This window comes from Entelurus aequoreus, linkage group LG13 (assembly GCF_033978785.1).
Source record: "Entelurus aequoreus isolate RoL-2023_Sb linkage group LG13, RoL_Eaeq_v1.1, whole genome shotgun sequence".
Lineage (NCBI taxonomy): Eukaryota > Metazoa > Chordata > Actinopteri > Syngnathiformes > Syngnathidae > Entelurus > Entelurus aequoreus.
The window spans coordinates 4,969,975-4,988,450 of record NC_084743.1 but is presented as its reverse complement, the minus strand read 5'-3'; the positions used below and the strand labels follow the sequence as shown (position 1 = coordinate 4,988,450).

General features: G+C 39.9%; 1 protein-coding gene across 1 annotated transcript in view; it reads left to right on the top strand.

Moving 5' to 3' along the window:
* The window catches only part of LOC133663687 (protein mono-ADP-ribosyltransferase TIPARP-like), a 46,075-nt gene that overhangs the window by 14,545 nt on the left and 13,054 nt on the right, over nt 1-18,476 (top strand). Inside the window, exons 2-3 of the mRNA XM_062068371.1 lie at nt 11,861-12,050; nt 14,385-14,572. Of these exons, the coding sequence (XP_061924355.1) occupies nt 11,861-12,050; nt 14,385-14,572 (378 nt within the window). The remainder of the gene's footprint in view (nt 1-11,860; nt 12,051-14,384; nt 14,573-18,476) is intronic.

Here is an 18,476-nt window from a genome sequence, read left to right as displayed (position 1 = left end):
TGTTCTACAATGCCCTAAATTCTCAAAATGTTTAAAGGCCTACTGAAATGATTTTTTTTTTATTTAAACGGGAATAGCAGATCCATTCTATGTGTCATACTTGATCATTTCGCGATATTGCCATATTTGTGTCAAACTCAAGGCCCGGGGGCCACATCTAGCCCGCTGCATCATTTTATGTGGCCCGCAATTCCTTGTTCTACAATGCCCTAAATTCTCAAAATGTTTAAAGGCCTACTGAAATGATTTTTTTTTATTTAAACGGGAATAGCAGATCCATTCTATGTGTCATACTTGATCATTTCGCGATATTGCCATATTTTTGCTGAAAGGATTTAGTAGAGAAAATCGACGATAAAGTTCGCAACTTTTGCTCGCTGATTAAAAAAAAAAAAGCCTTGCCTGTAGCGGAAGTAGCGTGACGTCACAGGAGCTAGTATTCCTCACCATTCCCCGTTGTTTACAATGGAGCGAGAGAGATTCGAACCGAGAAAGTGATGATTACCCCATTAATTTGAGCCAGGATGAAAGATTCGTGGATGAGGAACGTTACAGTGAAGGACTTGAGAGGCAGTGATGGACGTATCTTTTTTCGCTCTGACCGTAACTTAGGTACAAGCTGGCTCATTGGATTCCACACTCTCTCCTTTTTCTATTGTGGATCACGGATTTGTATTTGAAACCACCTGGGATACTATATCCTCTTGAAAATGAGAGTCGAGAACGCGAAATGGACATTCGGTGCCTTTTATCTCCACGACAATACATCGGCGAAATGCTTTAGCTACGAGCTAACGTGATAGCATCGTGCTTTAACTGCATATAGAAACAAAAAAATAAACCCCTGACTGGAAGGATAGATAGAAAATCAACAATACTATTGAACCGTGGACATGTAAATACACGGTTAATGCTTTCCAGGCTGGCGAAGGTTAACAATGCTGTGCTAACGACGCCATTGAAGCTAACGTAGCAACTTAGCAACGGGACCTCACAGGGCTATGCTAAAAACATTAGCTCTCCACCTACGCCAGCCAGCCCTCATCTGCTCATCAACACCCGTGCTCACCTGCGTTCCAGCGATCGACAGAAGGACGAAGGACTTCACCCGATGCGTTTGGCGGCCCGGAGACGTAGGAAGTCAAGGTGAGGTCGGCGGCTAGCGCGGCTAGCGCTCCAACAAAGTCCTCCTGGTTGTGTTGCTGTAGTCCGCTGCTAATACACCGATCCCACCTACAACTGTCTTCTTTGCAGCCTTCATTGCTCATTAAAGGCCTACTGAAATGAATTATTTTTATTTAAACGGGGATAGCAGATCTATTCTATGTGTCATACTTGATCATTTCGCGATATTGCCATATTTTTGCTGAAAGGATTTAGTATAGAACAACGACGATAAAGATTGCAACTTTTGGTATCTGATAAAAAAAGGCTTGCCCCTACCGGAAGTAGCGTGACGTAGTCAGTTGAACATATACGCAAAGTTCCCTATTGTTTACAATGATGGCCGCATGAAGTGAGAGAGATTCGGACCGAGAAAGCGACAATTTCCCCATTAATTTGAGCGAGGATGAAAGATTTGTGGATGAGTAAAGTGCAAGTGAAGGACTAGTGGGGAGTTGAAGCTATTCAGATAGGGAAGATGCTGTGAGAGTGACCTGATATTCAGCTGGGAATGACTACAACAGTAAATAAACACAAGACATATATATACTCTATTAGCCACAACACAACCAGGCTTATATTTAATATGCCACAAATTAATCCTGCATAAAAACACCTGCGTGTTTGTTATGCTAGCTCCTAGCTCCTCTGCTAGCTCCTAGCTCCATAGAACACGCCAATACAATTCAAACACCTGATCAACACACACAATCACTCAGCCCAAAAGACCGTTCACCTAACCCAAGGTTCATAAAGCTTATATATTTTTAAAAAGTTACGTACATACGCAAAAAAAAGTTGCGCACATACGGTCAAGCGATCAAATGTTTAGAAGCCAAAGCTGCATACTCACAGTAGCACGTCTGCGTCTTTGTCATCCAAATCAAAGTAATCCTGGTAAGAGTCTGTGTTGTCCCAGTTCTCTACAGGCGTCTGTGTATCGAAGTCAAAAGTCCTCCTGGTTAGAGTCTCTGTTATCCGAGTTCTTCCATCTTGACTGCATCTTTCGGGAATACAAACAAAGAAGCGCCGGCTGTGTACTGTTGTTGCTGACTACGTTCGAAAAATACGTCCATTTCGCACCGACAACTTTCTTCTTTGCTTGCTCAGCTTCCTTCTCCATAATGCAATGAACATGATTGCAACAGATTCACGAACACAGATGTCCAGAATACTGTGGAATTATGAAATGAAAACAGAGCTTTTTCGTATTGGCTTCAATGTGGAAGGCATATCCGTGTTCCCCGGTCTACGTCACGCGCATACGTCATCCTCAGAGGCGTTTCGAACCGGAAGTTTAGCGGCAAATTTAAAATGTCACTTTATAAGTTAACCCGGCCGTATTGGCATGTGTTATAATGTTAAGATTTCATCATTGATATATAAACTATCAGACTGCGTGGTCGGTAGTAGTGGCTTTCAGTAGGCCTTTAAACAAATTGCAAAAGATGTCCAGAATACTGTGGAATTATGAAATGAAAACAGAGCTTTTTGTATAGGATTCTACGGGGTACCATAACTTCCGTTACTCTGACTTCGTCACGCGCATACGTCATCATACCGCGACGTTTCAGCCGGATATTTCCCAGGAATTTTAAAATGTCACTTTATAAGTTAACCCGGCCGTATTGGCATGTGTTGCAATGTTAAGATTTCATCATTGATATATAAACTATCAGACTGCGTGGTCGCTAGTAGTGGCTTTCAGTAGGCCTTTAAACCCGATTCTTTCCTTTCAACCATCCATCCACACTACTTTTCCGATATATCGAACGCAAAACATGTTTTATCTTTCCAAAAAATTGCGGTTTTCCTGGAATTGCACAGAATGTTCTCCCTATTGAAAATGAATGGGCAGTATACAAACCTCTCCATATTCTCATCTAATTGGAACCGCTCCAACATCCACACACTCCACTCACCCTGGACATTCTAGCCAGCATGTTTCCCAGTTCCGAAAATTCCCTGATTGCCCAGATTTACCAGGAATTCTCCCCCATTGGAAATATACAAACCTCTCCAAATCCCACATTTCACCGATTCAAACCGCTCCAACACCCACACATTACCTCACCCTGAACATATGAGCCAGGATGTTTCCCGGTTTCAATTTTTTTCTGATTACCAGGAATTTCCCCCATTGAGAATGAATGGGCTATATAGAAACTTCTGCATATCCCACATTTCTCAACCGATTGGAAGCGTTCCAGCATCCACACACTCATCTCACCCTGGACATTCACGCATTTCAGTTCCGCTCACGGCTTTCACGCATTGCAAATTCTAGTTTATTGATATTGTCTACGTATCTATACCGATATCTGTTGATATTGTTTTATCTCCCAGCCCTAGCAAAACCCAAAACCTGACCTAAAATAAAGTGTATATTAGGGTTGTCTCAATACCAGTATTTTGGTACCGGTACCAAAATGTGTTTAGATACTTTTCGATACTTTTCTAAATAAAGGGGACCACTAAAATTGGCATTTTTGGCTTTATTTGAACAAAAAATCTTAGGGTACATGAAACATATGTTTATTATTGCAATTTAGTCCTTAAATAAAATAGTGAACATACTAGACAACTTGTCTTTTAGTAGTAAGTAAACAAACAAAGGCTTCTAATTATGTATGTAATAACATATTGTGTCATTTATCATTCTATTATTTTGTCTACATTATGAGGGACAAACTGTAAAAAAAAACATTATTAATCTACTTGCTTATTTACTGTTAATATCTGATTATTTTCTGTTTTAACATGTTCTATCTACACTTCTGTTAAAACGTAATAATCACTTATTCTTCTCTTCTTTGATACTTGACATTAGTTTTAGATGATACCACACATTTAGGTATGGATCCGATACCAAGTAGTTACAGGAACATACATTGGTCATATTCAAAGTCATCATGTGTCCGGGGACATATTTCATGACTTTATAAACATAATAGGAATTTAATGAAAACAAAAGATTTTGTCATGCTAAAAGATATCGATGTAATCATAGTAGTATTGACTAAATACGCTCTTGTACTTAGTATCATTACAGTGGATGTCAGGTGTAGATCCACCCACGGCGTTTGTTTACATTGTGACGCCGGTGAGCTATTCTATCCTCCTACGGTGTGTAGTGAAGCATGTTTAGCTATTCCTCGTCCTCCAGTGATAATGATACTTGTAAGAAACTTACTTTATTTGTCGCCATGGAGGCGAGGATTAGTGATTTAGAAGTAGCTAATGCTAAAAAAAAATGCCTCCGTTCTCCCTTTTCTGTCTACACACTGTGTCTGCTTGTAAGTACTCTGTGCGCGCGCGCTGCCGAACATGCTCCTCTGCTCGTAAAAGCAGCAATGTCATGACGTGATGATGCACCGTCATGCCCGTTAAAAATAAGAAAAGAGGAACAGGTACTTTTCAAACAGAGTATAGTACTGTTTTTGATTCGTTAGTACCGCGGTACTATGCTAGTACCGGTGTACCGTACAACCCTAGTGGATATTGCAATAAAAAGTAGGGCCACATCAATATTGTTCCCCACCCTTCGCCCGCCTTTCCCTGGACCTCCATGTCCCCAGCACCTCGTTTGAGTGCACTTCATTTAACCAGTGGAATTGTAGCGTTAGCGCGGCCCAAAGCAGCCGGGGAGAGTTAGTGGCAAGACATGACGGGGGTGGGGGGGAACTCTGCGGTCCAAACCCGTGGGGGGGTTGGGGGGGGGTGAGGCGAGGACGCTGCCGCCAAGTAGACTTTGCTTTTCTGGCTGTTGAAGTGGGAAGGAGAAGCAGCGCAGGTGTCATGCGGCTGCTGTCTCAGCTCTTTACGCAAAAAAACCAGCAGGACAAAAATGTACTTTTTCCTGATCTCATTCGACCACCGCGCGTCATCAAACATTTTCTAATTACTGGAAGGCGGCTGCAAGTGTGCACGGATGATGCAATACTTAGATGGACCGCACGTGTGCTTTGAATAGTTTTACTTCCTCTCAGTCACAGCATGACTTGGTGCGGAGAATTGTGCTGACTCAGGATCTCTGGTCCTCTGCTCCTCGTGTTTTGCCATCGCTGTCATCCAAGCCCCTTTTTTTTTTCTTCTGCAGCATCCATCTGCATGCTGGGGTTTGATTCCCTTTTTAAAGATAAGTAGCAAACCAGGTCGATACATGATACATATTATTTACAGTAGCAGGGCTCGAATTGAACCGCGGCAATTAACGTAATACCCTAAAACTAGGGGTGTAACGGTACACTAAACTTTCGGTTCGGTACATACCTCGGTTTAGAGGTCACGGTTCGGTTCATTTTCGGTAAAGTAAGAAAAAAGCAAAATATCAATGTTTTGGTTATTTATTTACCAAATTTGTAAGGCTGCAGCTAACAATTATTTTTCTATCAATTAATCTACAGATAATTTTTTCGATTAATGTATACATTATTTTTTCGATTAATTTACAGATTATTTTTTCGATTAATGTATAGATTATTTTTTCGATTAATCTATAGATTATTTTTTTCCGATTAATCTATAGATTATTTGACCTTTTACCGATTATTTTTTTTATTTAAAATGAAGATGAAAAAATAAATGTAGGCCAGTTTTTTCCAAAAGGCATGGCTTTTATTTACCAAAAAAAAAAAGTATGGCCACTCAGTCAACATTGACAACAACATGACAAAATATTCTGTAACAATGTAAACATTTAAAACGTTTAACATTTAACAAAATTAAAAGTAGCTTTTTTGCCTTTTAATGTGCAAATATAAAAGTAAACTTCCAGTGCGAATCTTAATATTGTGCAATAGTATAAGCATTTCAAAAGTAAAAGTATTGCTTATTTTGCTTTAAATTGTGCAAAAATAAAGAGATAAACATCCAATACAAAAAAGTGCAAAACGAAATATTCTGTAACAACAGTGTAAACATTTCAACAAAAGTGAAAGTATTGCTTATTTGCTAAAAATGTGCAAAAATAAAGATAAACATCCAATACAAAAAAGTGCAAAACGAAATATTCTGTAACAACAGTGTAAACATTTCAACAAAAGTAAAAGTATTGCTTATTTTGCTTTAAAATGTGCAAAAATAAAGATAAACATCCAATACAAAAAAGTGCAAAACGAAATATTCTGTAACAGTGTAAACATTTCAACAAAAGTAAAAGTATTGCTTATTTTGCTTTAAAATGTGCAAAAATAAAGATAAACATCCAGCACAAAAAAGTGCCAATCTAAATATTCTGGAGCACTGTAAACATTAAGTATTGCTTTTAAAATGTGCAAAATAAACACCCAGTCCAACACAGTACACAATAACCAATTCTACTCATTCCAGTGAGTGACTAACAGTTGTAATGAAGAAAGGTTAGCATGTTTACATGCTCTGGGGTGAGGCTGCTTCTTTCTTGTTTACAATATTCCCAGCAGCTGAAAATAGGCGCTGCTCCATTACTAATGATTAATGTAACTCAGTGTTTCCCATAAACTACCAAGATACCTGTGGCGGTGGGGGCGTGGCTATGGGTGTGGCTATGGGCGTGGTCACCATGACATCATTGAGTAATTTGCATAATTTACAATGATATGATTTTCTCTAAAAAGGCTCAAAAAATGTGTACTTACTAATTAATAACAGTTTTGTTTTAAACGTCCATCCATCCATCCAAAAAATACAACCGTTTTCTAAACTGGACTTTCAATCGAAGCAGGAGGTAATACTTAAAAGGAAGATCTCCATCGAGACAGAGAGACTTTTAAAACTGAAGAAAGATAAGGAAGACTTTTTTTATTAAATGTGCTTTTCATGATAAGGTAAGCGCTGGAGTGAGAAGAGGTTTTAAAATAATTAGCGCATGCTTGCCCATCCCGCAGGCTTCTGGTAAGCGCCGGAGTGACAGAAGGTTTTAAATTAATTAGCGCCCCGGCGGCTATTCAAGGAAATACGGTATTTGAGTTGTGCGTACGCTATCCTTCTTTGTGGGGACATTGTTGATTGTCATGTCATGTACGGGATGTGCTTTGTGGACGCCGTCTTTGCGCCACGCGCTGTAAGTTTTTGCTGTCGTCCAGCATTCTGTTTTTGTTGACTTTGTAGCCAGTTCAGTTTTACTTTTGTTTTACATAGCCATCCCTAAGCTTCGGGGCCTTTTCCTATTTTTGGTTTAAGCTTTACATACCTTTTTACCTGCACGCTGTCTCCTGCTGTGCTCTGCATATTGGGATCACGACAAACCATTCCTTGACGCGTTCCCACTTCTACAAAGCAATGAACTACCTGCTGCCACCTGCTGGTATGGAGTATTACAAGATGACCCTGCCAAGCTCTACACCGCACAGGCACTAGACAACGGCACGTTGTTGTGATTATTGATTTGCAAAAAATGTTTTTTGGACCAATTAGGTGAAGTTGCATAATTTCCCACGGCACACCAGACAATATCGCACAGTGGTTGACAATCACTGGTCTATGAGGCACAAAGATTGTGTGTTGTATGTCAGAGGTGTCACTCCTCTTTATTTTTGTTGGCCACTGAAATACATGGTTGTTGTTGAACAACAAAGATTGTTTATTTGACTTTATCTTCATTAGCCATTAGGGTTTTATATTGATATCAAAAAGTAAACACCATTTTTTTGGTTTAGTGTTGTTTTGATATGTCATCTTAGTGACATCATGCACACAAGTGCACTCATACGCACACACTGCTCTTTAAACACTTCCAGACGGACGCACAATCACCAGGGACATTTCTGTCAATTAGTTTCCCGGGAAACCAAATCAATGAGCCCATTAACCTTGAAGAGGGCGTGTGTGTGCGTGCGTGCGTGTTTCCTTTTGGCCGTGTTGAGTATTTATTGTAGTTGACATGTGTGTCTCTAGAAGTGTGTGTGTGTGTGTGTGTCTGCGCCGCTGTCTGGGTCTGCTGACATAGCGTGCCAATGTACAGTATGATGCCCATATTAATGTCTGACCCAGAAACACTCTTTGCCAGCGGCCATATGGAGGACTAATGTAGACGGACCGTCACTCCACCCTAAAACTCACACACAATACTTTTTACTTTTCCAGACAGCGCGAGGTGAAGAAAGGCCACCAAATGCACATTAAGTGTTATCTAGATTAACTATATTAGCCTACTATCAACATGACTTAAAAAGTATTATATAAGTGTTATAATGAAGGCAACACATGATGTAAGTGTCTATATTAGCTATATTAGCCTACTATCAAAATGGCTTTAAAAGTCTTATATAAGTGTTATAATGAAGGCAACACATGATGTAAGTGTCTATATTAGCCTACTATCAAAATGACTTTTAAAGTCTTATATAAGTGTTATAATAAAGACAACACATGTTGTAAGTGTCTATATTAGCCTACTATCAAAATGACTTAAAAAGTCTTATATAAGTGTTATAATGAAGACAACACATGATGTAAGTGTCTATATTAGTTATATTAGCCTACTATCAAAATGACTTTAAAAGTCTTATATAAGTGTTATAATGAAGGCAACACATGATGTGTCTATATTAGCCTACTATCAAAATTACTTTTAAAGGCCTACTGAAGTGGGTTTTTTTTATTTAAACGGGAATAGCAGATCCATTCTATGTGTCATACTTGATCATTTCGCGATATTGCCATATTTTTGCTGAAAGGATTTAGTAGAGAAAATCGACGATAAAGTTCGCAACTTTTGCTCGCTGATAAAAAAAAAGCCTTGCCTGTAGCGGAAGTAGCGTGACGTCACAGGAGCTAGTATTCCTCACAATTCCCCGTTGTTTACAATGGAGCGAGAGAGATTCGGACCGAGAAAGTGATGATTACCCCATTAATTTGAGCGAGGATGAAAGATTCGTAGATGAGGAACGTTACAGTGAAGGACTTGAGAGACAGTGATGGACGTATCTTTTTTCGATCTGACCGTAACTTAGGTACAAGCTGGCTCATTGGATTCCACACTCTCTCCTTTTTCTATTGTGGATCACGGATTTGTATTTTAAACCACCTGGGATACTATATCCTCTTGAAAATGAGAGTCCAGAACGCGAAATGGACATTCAGTGCCTTTTATCTCCACGACAATACATCGGCGAAATGCTTTAGCTACGAGCTAACGTGATAGCATCGTGCTTTAACTGCATATAGAAACAAAAAAATAAACCCCTGACTGGAAGGATAGATAGAAAATCAACAATACTATTAAACCGTGGACATGTAAATACACGGTTAATGCTTTCCAGGCTGGCGAAGGTTAACAATGCTGTGCTAACGACGCCATTGAAGCTAACTTAGCAACCGGACTGCACAGAGCTATGCTAAAAACATTAGCTCTCCACCTACGCCAGCCAGCCCTCATCTGCTCATCAACACCCGTGCTCATCTGCGTTCCAGCGATCGGCAGAAGGACAAAGGACTTCACCCGATGCGTTTGGCGGCCCGGAGACGTAGGAAGTCAAGGTGAAGTCGGCGGCTAGCGCGGCTAGCGCGGCTAGCGCTCCAACAAAGTCCTCCTGGTTGTGTTGCTGTAGTCCGCTGCTAATACACCGATCCCACCTACAACTGTCTTCTTTGCAGCCTTCATTGTTCATTAAACAAATTGCAAAAGATGTCCAGAATACTGTGGAATTATGAAATGAAAACAGAGCTTTTTGTATAGGATTCTACGGGGTACCATAACTTCCGTTACTCGGACTTCGTCATGCGCATACGTCATCATACCGCGACGTTTCAGCCGGATATTTCCCGGGAAGTTTTAAATGTCACTTTATAAGTTAACCCGGCCGTATTGGCATGTGTTGCAATGTTAAGATTTCATCATTGATATATAAACTATCAGACTGCGTGGTCGCTAGTAGTGGCTTTCAGTAGGCCTTTAAAGTTATTGGTTTTTTTTTGTTTTTTTTGGTTCTTTGTTGTTGCTATTTTTGTACTACAACATTTTATTATTTGATCATGTTGTACTGCGTTGTAATCTTTTGTTTTGTGATGGTGTGATGTTTTTGCCTGGACCCCAGGAAGAGTAGTCTCCACTGCGGTGTGAACTAATGGGGATCCTTAATAAACTCAACTAAAGTGCGTTGAGTTCAAGGACCGCTGAAATGAATAGGACAAAACGGCGCTCGCCAAATACTGTCATCAGTGAAGCGTGTTTGATGTAAACAGTGGGATTTCTAACAGCTAGGAAGGTTTGTGTCCCGTTTGTCCTCCTACAACAGGGGTGGGCAATTAATTTTTACCGGGGGCCGCATGAGCACCCCGAGCACTGCTGGAGGGCCACATCCACAATATTTCAATTAAATTTTGCTCAATATTATTTTTTATATATACCGTAAGATAAATAATAATAATAATAATAATTAGTAATAATAGTAATACTTCAACATAGTGTGTGTAACAGCATTCCATGACTAATATAAATAAATTAACATTAATAATAAATGACAGTAAAATAAGCACACGTATGACTGAGGAGTCATAGTGTAACTTTGTGTGGTGTTTGAGTTGTCCCGACTTTTTGTGTGGCCATAAACGCAGCAGTGGTTTAGTGGTATGCGTGTTGGTGACAGATGACAAGTTGGTTTTGGCCTGGTTTGTACGGCAGAAAATGACTAGTTTTTCCAGATAGAAGTGTTTTACTCATGTTTTTGGTGTGGTTATGGCCGAATATAAACAGTTTTGCTCAATAAAGTGATGGATATAATTCCTGTCCTCGAAGCATCTCGATAGACGTTACAATAATTGAACGGTGTTCAATTGAACGGTGTTGACGAACACCGTTAGGGCCTCTTGTTGTCACTGTCACTCAAAGTTGCATTGCAAAATTACACAGAATAAATGTGTTTGTTTTGTTTAGAATTCAGATGGGATTTGATTTGGTGCGCGGCATATATTTGCTGCGCGCAGCGGACGCTTGAGCAGTGCGCAATTGCGCAGGCACGCACCTTAGAGGGAACGTTGCTTGGCAGTCCATGTCTTGTTGAAAACACGCCATTCCTCATCAACTTTTCTCTTTTTAGCGTCTCGGGTGTAAACCGTGCATCACTTGTCGCTGCATGTGCACCTTCACTCGCAGGTTACACACGGACACACGCCCATAAATGATACTTTTCAAAATAAAAGCAACACAGTTGTATTGCGCGCACGACATAGATGTTTTTTCAACTTTATTTTGTAATTTGTGATTGCAGCTGTTCACATTCACTCACAATCACGCACACGCATACGTCCACACGGAAGTAATACAAATAATGATTTTCAAAACAAAAGCAGCACTGTTGTATTGCACACTCGACATAGATACTTTTTAAAATGTATTTTGTAATTTATAATTGGCCTCACGCGGGCCGGACAGGGACGCACAAAGGGCCGCAGAATGCCCAGGTCTGTCCTACACAAACCATATGAAAACATATTTCCCCCTCATCATTTCCCATTTTCCTACATTTCCTACAAACATGAACTTGTCCATTTGTCCTTCATCATGTTGTGTTGTGATAAAAACGCACAAACGGCGTCTTTAGCGGCGGCGTGGATGTTTTCCTGGGTTGTGTCGGTGTGAACTGACTCACTGGCTGACTCATTAGAGGTCTGGTCAAGGTGCTCCGGGTTAATGTGGCCGCTTCGGAACGCGTCACCAATTTAGGAATGCAAATGATGTTGCCTTCAATGACGTCTTCCTTTTGTGTGCTTTCAGGGGCTCGGTGTTTTCCCTGGACTTTGGAGCCATGCGGGTGGGTGACCTGAAGTTTGACCGCGTCCGCCGGCTGACCACTCCCCCGAGCCCCTTCCCCGTGCCGGGGACAACCTCAGGCCCCGCCCCCAGCTGTCACACCGTGTGGAAGTACTACTGCAGAGACAACTTTGGCTGGAGGGAATACTCTGAGGTGACCCAGTAGTTGGAATAGAAAATGATATCAATATGTATCACGACACGCACGTAATCAATATCAATTAAAAAAAAAAATGCATTCGATAAAAGTTCAATCATTTTTTCTTCTTCAATGGAAGAAAGTGGAATTGTGGTTGCTGTAACAAAGGCACACATAGACAGAAAAGCAAGCCCAAATAAGCAACTACAGGTTTAAAAGCCGGGACCAAAAAAAAACGATTTGTAAGCGACTTTGGTAACCGAGCAACACAGGAAGTGATCGCTGATCAGTGGGCGTTACACGCTAACAGCCAATCAGGCGACGGTATCAACTATCAGGTTTGGTTGATTCCTTGCATGGTGTGAGAAGAGAAAGAGGAAAAGGGACCGTAGTCAGACCAGTGTGGTCTGTACACGATGCAAAGCAAGAGCGCTAATACCGCGCCAACTTAGCTCACCCTTTAGAGCACAGCTGTAACTTCCTGCCACTAAACCCGCAGAAAATAGTTCTTCTCAGGTTTCTCTGTTTACATTTTCACACTTTGCACTATTTTCTTACACTTTATGAAGCATTTATTACATATTCCTTATTATTAAGAGCTAATTGTTAAATGTTCAATGTGGTTTTACTATTTTGTTGACATTGTTTGAGTGTTTTCCATGCTTCCTTTCTGTCTTGATAGCTGAGGGATTACAATCACAGGAAGTTACATTTCTAATCAAATATATTTCTCCTGCTCCTTATTTTCCATAGGTGATAAAACATGTCAATTATTGATATTGACCGATATATTAATAATATTTAAACAATTACTGCAAAACAAAAAATCCTTTCCATAGTTAAATAAGAATAACAGGGCAAATTAATGTTACATAGACGTTATTTCCTGGCGTTAAACCTGCAGAAAGTAGTTCTTCTCAGGTTTCTCTGTTTACATTTTACACTTTGCACTATTTTCTTACACTTTATGAAGCATTTCTTACATATTCCTTATTTTTAAGAGCTAATTGTTAAATGTTCCATGTGATTTTACTATTTTTGTTGACATTGTTGGAGTGTTTTCCATGCTTGTGTTGACATTTCCTTTCTGCCTTGATAGCTGAGGGATTACAATCACAGGAAGTTACATTTCAAATAAAATATATTTCTCCTGCTCCTTATTTTCCATAGGTCATAAAACATGTCAATAATTATTGATATTGACCGATATATTAATAATATTTAAACAATTACGGCAAAACAAAAAATCCTTTTCATAGTTAAATAATAATAAGAGGGCAAATTAATGTTACACAGACATTATTTCCTGGCGTTAAACCTGCAGAAAATAGTTCTCAGGTTCCTCTGTTTACATTTTCACACTTTGCAATATTTTCTTACACTTTATGAAGCATTTCTTACATATTCCTTCATTTTAAGAGCTTATTGTTAAATGTTCAAAGAGATTTTACTGTTTTGTTGACATTGTTTGAGTCTTTTCCATGCTTGTGTTGACATTTCCTTTCCGTCTTGATAGCTGAGGGATTACAATCACAGGAAGTTACATTTCAAATAAAATATATTTCTCCTGCTCCTTATTTTCCATAGGTCATAAAACATGTCAATTATTGATATTGACCGATATATTAATAATATTTAAACAATTACGGCAAAACAAAAATTCCTTTCCATAGTTAAATAATAATAAGAGGGCAAATTAATGTTACACAGACGTTATTTCCTGGTGTTAAACCTGCAGAAAGTAGTTCTTCTCAGGTTTCTCTGTTTACATTTTCACACTTTGCACTATTTTCTTACACTTTATGGAGCATTTCTTACATATTCCTTATTTTTAAGAACTTATTGTTAAGTGTTCAATGTGATTTGACTATTTTGTTGACATTGTTTGAGTCTTTTCCATGCTTGTGTTGACATTTCCTCTCTGCCTTGATAGCTGAGACAGTATAATCCCAGGAAGTTAAATTTCTAATAAAACATATTATTGTCCTGCTCCTTATTTTTCATGGGTCGTATAAAACATCAATAATTATCAATATCGCCCGATATAATATTACATAATTACTGCATAACAAAAATTCATTTCCATAGTTAAATAAGAATAACAGGGCAAATTAATGTTACACAGACGTTATTTCCTGGCACTAAACCTGCAGAAAATATTTTTTCTCAGGTTTCTATAATATATTTATCTCCTTATTTCCCATAGCTTACAAATAATATCAATAATTATCGAATGATAAAACACGATACAATTAGGAGTGATATCGCCAAGCCCCAGAATCCCACCCAGCTTCTCCAACTTCCTTCCTCTCCGTATTGTGACTTCAAAGGCTCTTCTCTCTCCAACAGCCGGTGGTGAAGCTCATCGAAAAGGCCACGGTGAGGGGTCTGAAGGAGGTGCGCTTCATCACGCTCCAGAACCAGTACATCCTGAACATCAGGGAGGGCTTCCAGCAGAACGCCATGTTTGGCTTCAGGCGCCAGATCAAAAAGCGACCCATGTTCATGTCCTCGGTGATGCTGGCTCCCCTCTTAGAGTGAGTAGCACCGTGCTAATGCTAATGCTAACGCTTGTTTGTACATCATGTAGCCACCCAAGTCTGTTATTCACACTTTAGAACCACATTGGTTCCACATTGGATCCACATCGGGGCCATATTGGATGCACATTAGGGCCATATTGGATGCACATTAGGGCCATATTGGATGCACATTTGGGCAACATTGGATCCACATTGGGGCCACATTGGGGCCTGTGCACGTTTTTGCAAAGTCTGATGAAGATCCCATTGTACTTGCAATGTAAACATGTATTTTCACCTAAAAAAACACTTATTTTTAAGGTGTGGCAATTTGTATTTTATTTTGTAGTAGTAGTAGCGACTTCCTCCCGGTCAACTTCCTTTGTTTTCATTTGATCTAACTGCGCATGCAAGTGACATCGAGGCCACATTGGGGCCACTTTGGGACCACATTGGGACCACATTGGATCCAGTATTGGGGCCACATTGTGACCACATTGAGGCCCCATTAATTCCACATTGGATCCAGTATTGGGGCCACATTGTGACTACATTGAGGCTACGTTAGATGCAGTATTGGGGCCACATTGGATCCAGTATTGTACCACATTTTGACCACATTGTGACCACATTAGATCCAGTATTGTACCACATTGTGACCACATTGGATCCACATTAATTCCACATTAATTCCACATTAATTCCACATTGGGGTCACATTGGGGAGTCTGCTAAAGATGACACTACACTACATGTACTCCCAACAGTCAGATGTTCCACATTGGATCCACATTAATTGCACTTTGGGGCAACATTGAGGCCACTTTGGGACCACATTGGATCCAGTAGTCGGACCACATTGGATCCACATTAATTGCACTTTGGGGCCACATTGGGGCAACATTGAGGCCACTTTGGGACCACATTGGATCCAGTAGTCGGACCACATTGGAGCCACATTAATTGCACTTTGGGGCCACATTGGGGGTTTTGCGCGTTTATACGAAGTCTGATTAAGGTCACATTGTACTTGCAATGTAAACAGTCCGCTGGAAAAAATCTGATTTCGGAAAAATCCGATTTGGACCACTTTGAGCTGCAGTGTAAACAGTCCAAGAGTGGTTTGGGCTTCTAAATTCTCAACCTGGATGTAATTCCTGTCATGAAGTTTCATTTAAGTTGATGTGGTGTCAGACTGCCTGCCTGGTGGGATACGTGGTTGGTGCATGACCAATATCAGGAGAGCAGAACTTGCGCTCATCAAACAGGACAGAGACACGCCCACATCTCTGGACTTGACCCCGCCCCTGAAGAAGAGCGTCTCACCTGGTTGGCAGGCAGTCATGTGCAAACTGGAACGAGCTGTTCGTACCAGACCTGGCAGCCGTGAAAAAGGAAGACGTGGGAGTGTGGGAGATGATGATGATGATGATGATGATGATGATGATGATGATGATGATGATGGGAGCACAGAGAGGGACAGTGAGTGGGAGTGGGAGTGGGAGGTGGAGGAGCTCAGCCAACAACGTGAAAGATGGAGGGCGCTAAATAGTTTCCAGACCGGCTGAATGGAGTGTGAAACGTGACTGGGAGGAGTTTGGTCCTGTAAATGTCCCCACATCGTCTACAAAGCGTGTGCGTGTGCGTGTGCGTGTGTGCGTGTGTGCGTGTGTGCGTGTGCGTGTGTGTGTGTGTGTGTGTGTGTGTGTGTGTGTGTGTGTGTGTGTGTGTGTGTGTGTGTGTGTGTGTGTGTGTGTAGTCCTGTAAATGTCCCCACATCGTCAACAAAGCGTGTGTGTGTGTGTGTGTGTGTGTGTGTGTGTGTGTGTGTGTGTGTGTGTGTGTGTGTGTGTGTGTGTGTAGTCCTGTAAATGTCCCCACATCGTCTACAAAGCGCGGGTGTGTGTGTGTGTCAGAAGAGTGTGTGTGTGTCAGAAGAGTGTGTGTGTGTATGTGTGTGTGTGTGTGTGTCAGAAGAGTGTGTGTGTGTGTGTGTGTCAGAAGAGTGTGTGTGTGCAGGCCTTCCAGGTGGAGGTGGTTGACTTGATTGACAGTCCTCTCCCTCGTCCCACTCGGGCCACGCTCATTCCTCCACTGCTCAGTGTGGTCTCTGGGGGTGAAGACGTCCATGGTGGGGAGACGGAGACCAGACCAGAAAAACTCACGTGTGCTCAGAATCCCACTGATCAAAGCCTCTTGAACACACACTAAACTTTAGAGAAGAAAACATGTTTCCATGTATAAGTCGCAGATCAATTTATGTTGTGAAATGGTTTACATCAGGGGTCACCAACGCGGTGCCCGCGGGCACCAGGTAGCCCGTAAGGACCAGATGAGTAGCCCGCTGGCCTGTTCTAAAAATAGCTCAAATAGCAGCACTTACCAGTGAGCTGCCTCTATTTTTTAAATTGTATTTATTTACTAGCAAGCTGGTCTCACTTTGCCCGACATTTTTAATTCTAAGAGAGACAAAACTCAAATAGAATTTGAAAATCCAAGAAAATATTTTAAAGACTTGGTCTTCACTTGTTTAAATAAATTCATTATTTTTTTACTTTGCTTCTTATAACTTTCAGAAAGACAATTTTATAGAAAAAATACAACCTTAAAAATGATTTTAGGATTTTTAAACACATATACCTTTTTACCTTTTAAATTCCTTCCTCTTCTTTCCTGACAATTTAAATCAATGTTCAAGTAAATTAATTTTTTTTTATTGTAAAGAATAATAAATACATTTGAATTTAATTCTTCATTTTAGCTTCTGTTTTTTCGACGAAGAATATTTGTGAAATATTTCTTCAAACTTATGTTTAAAATTCAAAAAAATTATTCTGGAAAATCTGTAGAATCAAATTTAAATCTTATTTCAAAGTCGTTTGAATTTCTTTTAAAATTTTTGTTCTGGAAAATCTAGAAGAAATAATGATTTGTCTGTCCAATTTGTTATATATTCTAACAAAGTGCAGATTGGATTTTAACCTATTTAAAACATGTCATCCAAATTCTAAAATTAATCTTAATGAGGAAAATTTACTAATGATGTTCCATAAATTCTTTTTTTTAAATTTTTTCAAAAAGATTCAAATTAGCTAGTTTTTCTCTTCTTTTTTTCGGTTGAATTTTAAAGAGTCGAAATTGAAGATAAACTATGTTTCAAAATTTAATTGTCATTTTTTTCGTGTTTTCTCCTCTTTTAAACCGTTCAATTAAGTGTAAATATCATTAATTATTAATAATAACATAGAGTTAAAGGTAAATTGAGCAAATTGGCTATTTCTGGCAATTTATTGAAGTGTGTATCAAACTGGTAGCCCTTCGCATTAATCACTACCCAAGAAGTAGCTCTTGCTTTCAAAAAGGTTGGTGACCCCTGGTTTACATCAATTGTTTCCAAACGGTGTCTGTAACAAGGCAGTAAAACGGCGGATGAAACAAAACAGAAGTCATGGTCATGGACCCACACACTGCACAAGCTAGCTCTCCAATCAGCTAAACGGACTCAATAACTCCACATTGACGTTTTGGTGGATTTACTGAGCAATTTGTGAAAGTGAAACAATACAAAAAGAGTGTCATTTGAAGTTAATAGTAGTAACACAGACACTTGTAAAGGTGTTAGCATATTAGCTCATGCTAATAACGCTAGTTTGGTTAGAATACGACAGCATGGAAACACTCCTGCAGACATCACACATGGGACACTTTAGCAAGTAAGGGTTGTTTTAGTTGTGTTGTAAAACTTACAAACGTTGCTTGGAGGGATGGATGAAGAATCTGCAATGGTAGAAACGCTATGGACGACTTGAAGACTGAACGGCACTTGTACTTCCGGTTGAAAGCACTAAATGAAAGGACACTCGTCCAAAAGATGGCGCCACAGCACAAACCTTTTCAGAAATTTCGCCTTTTTTTATTT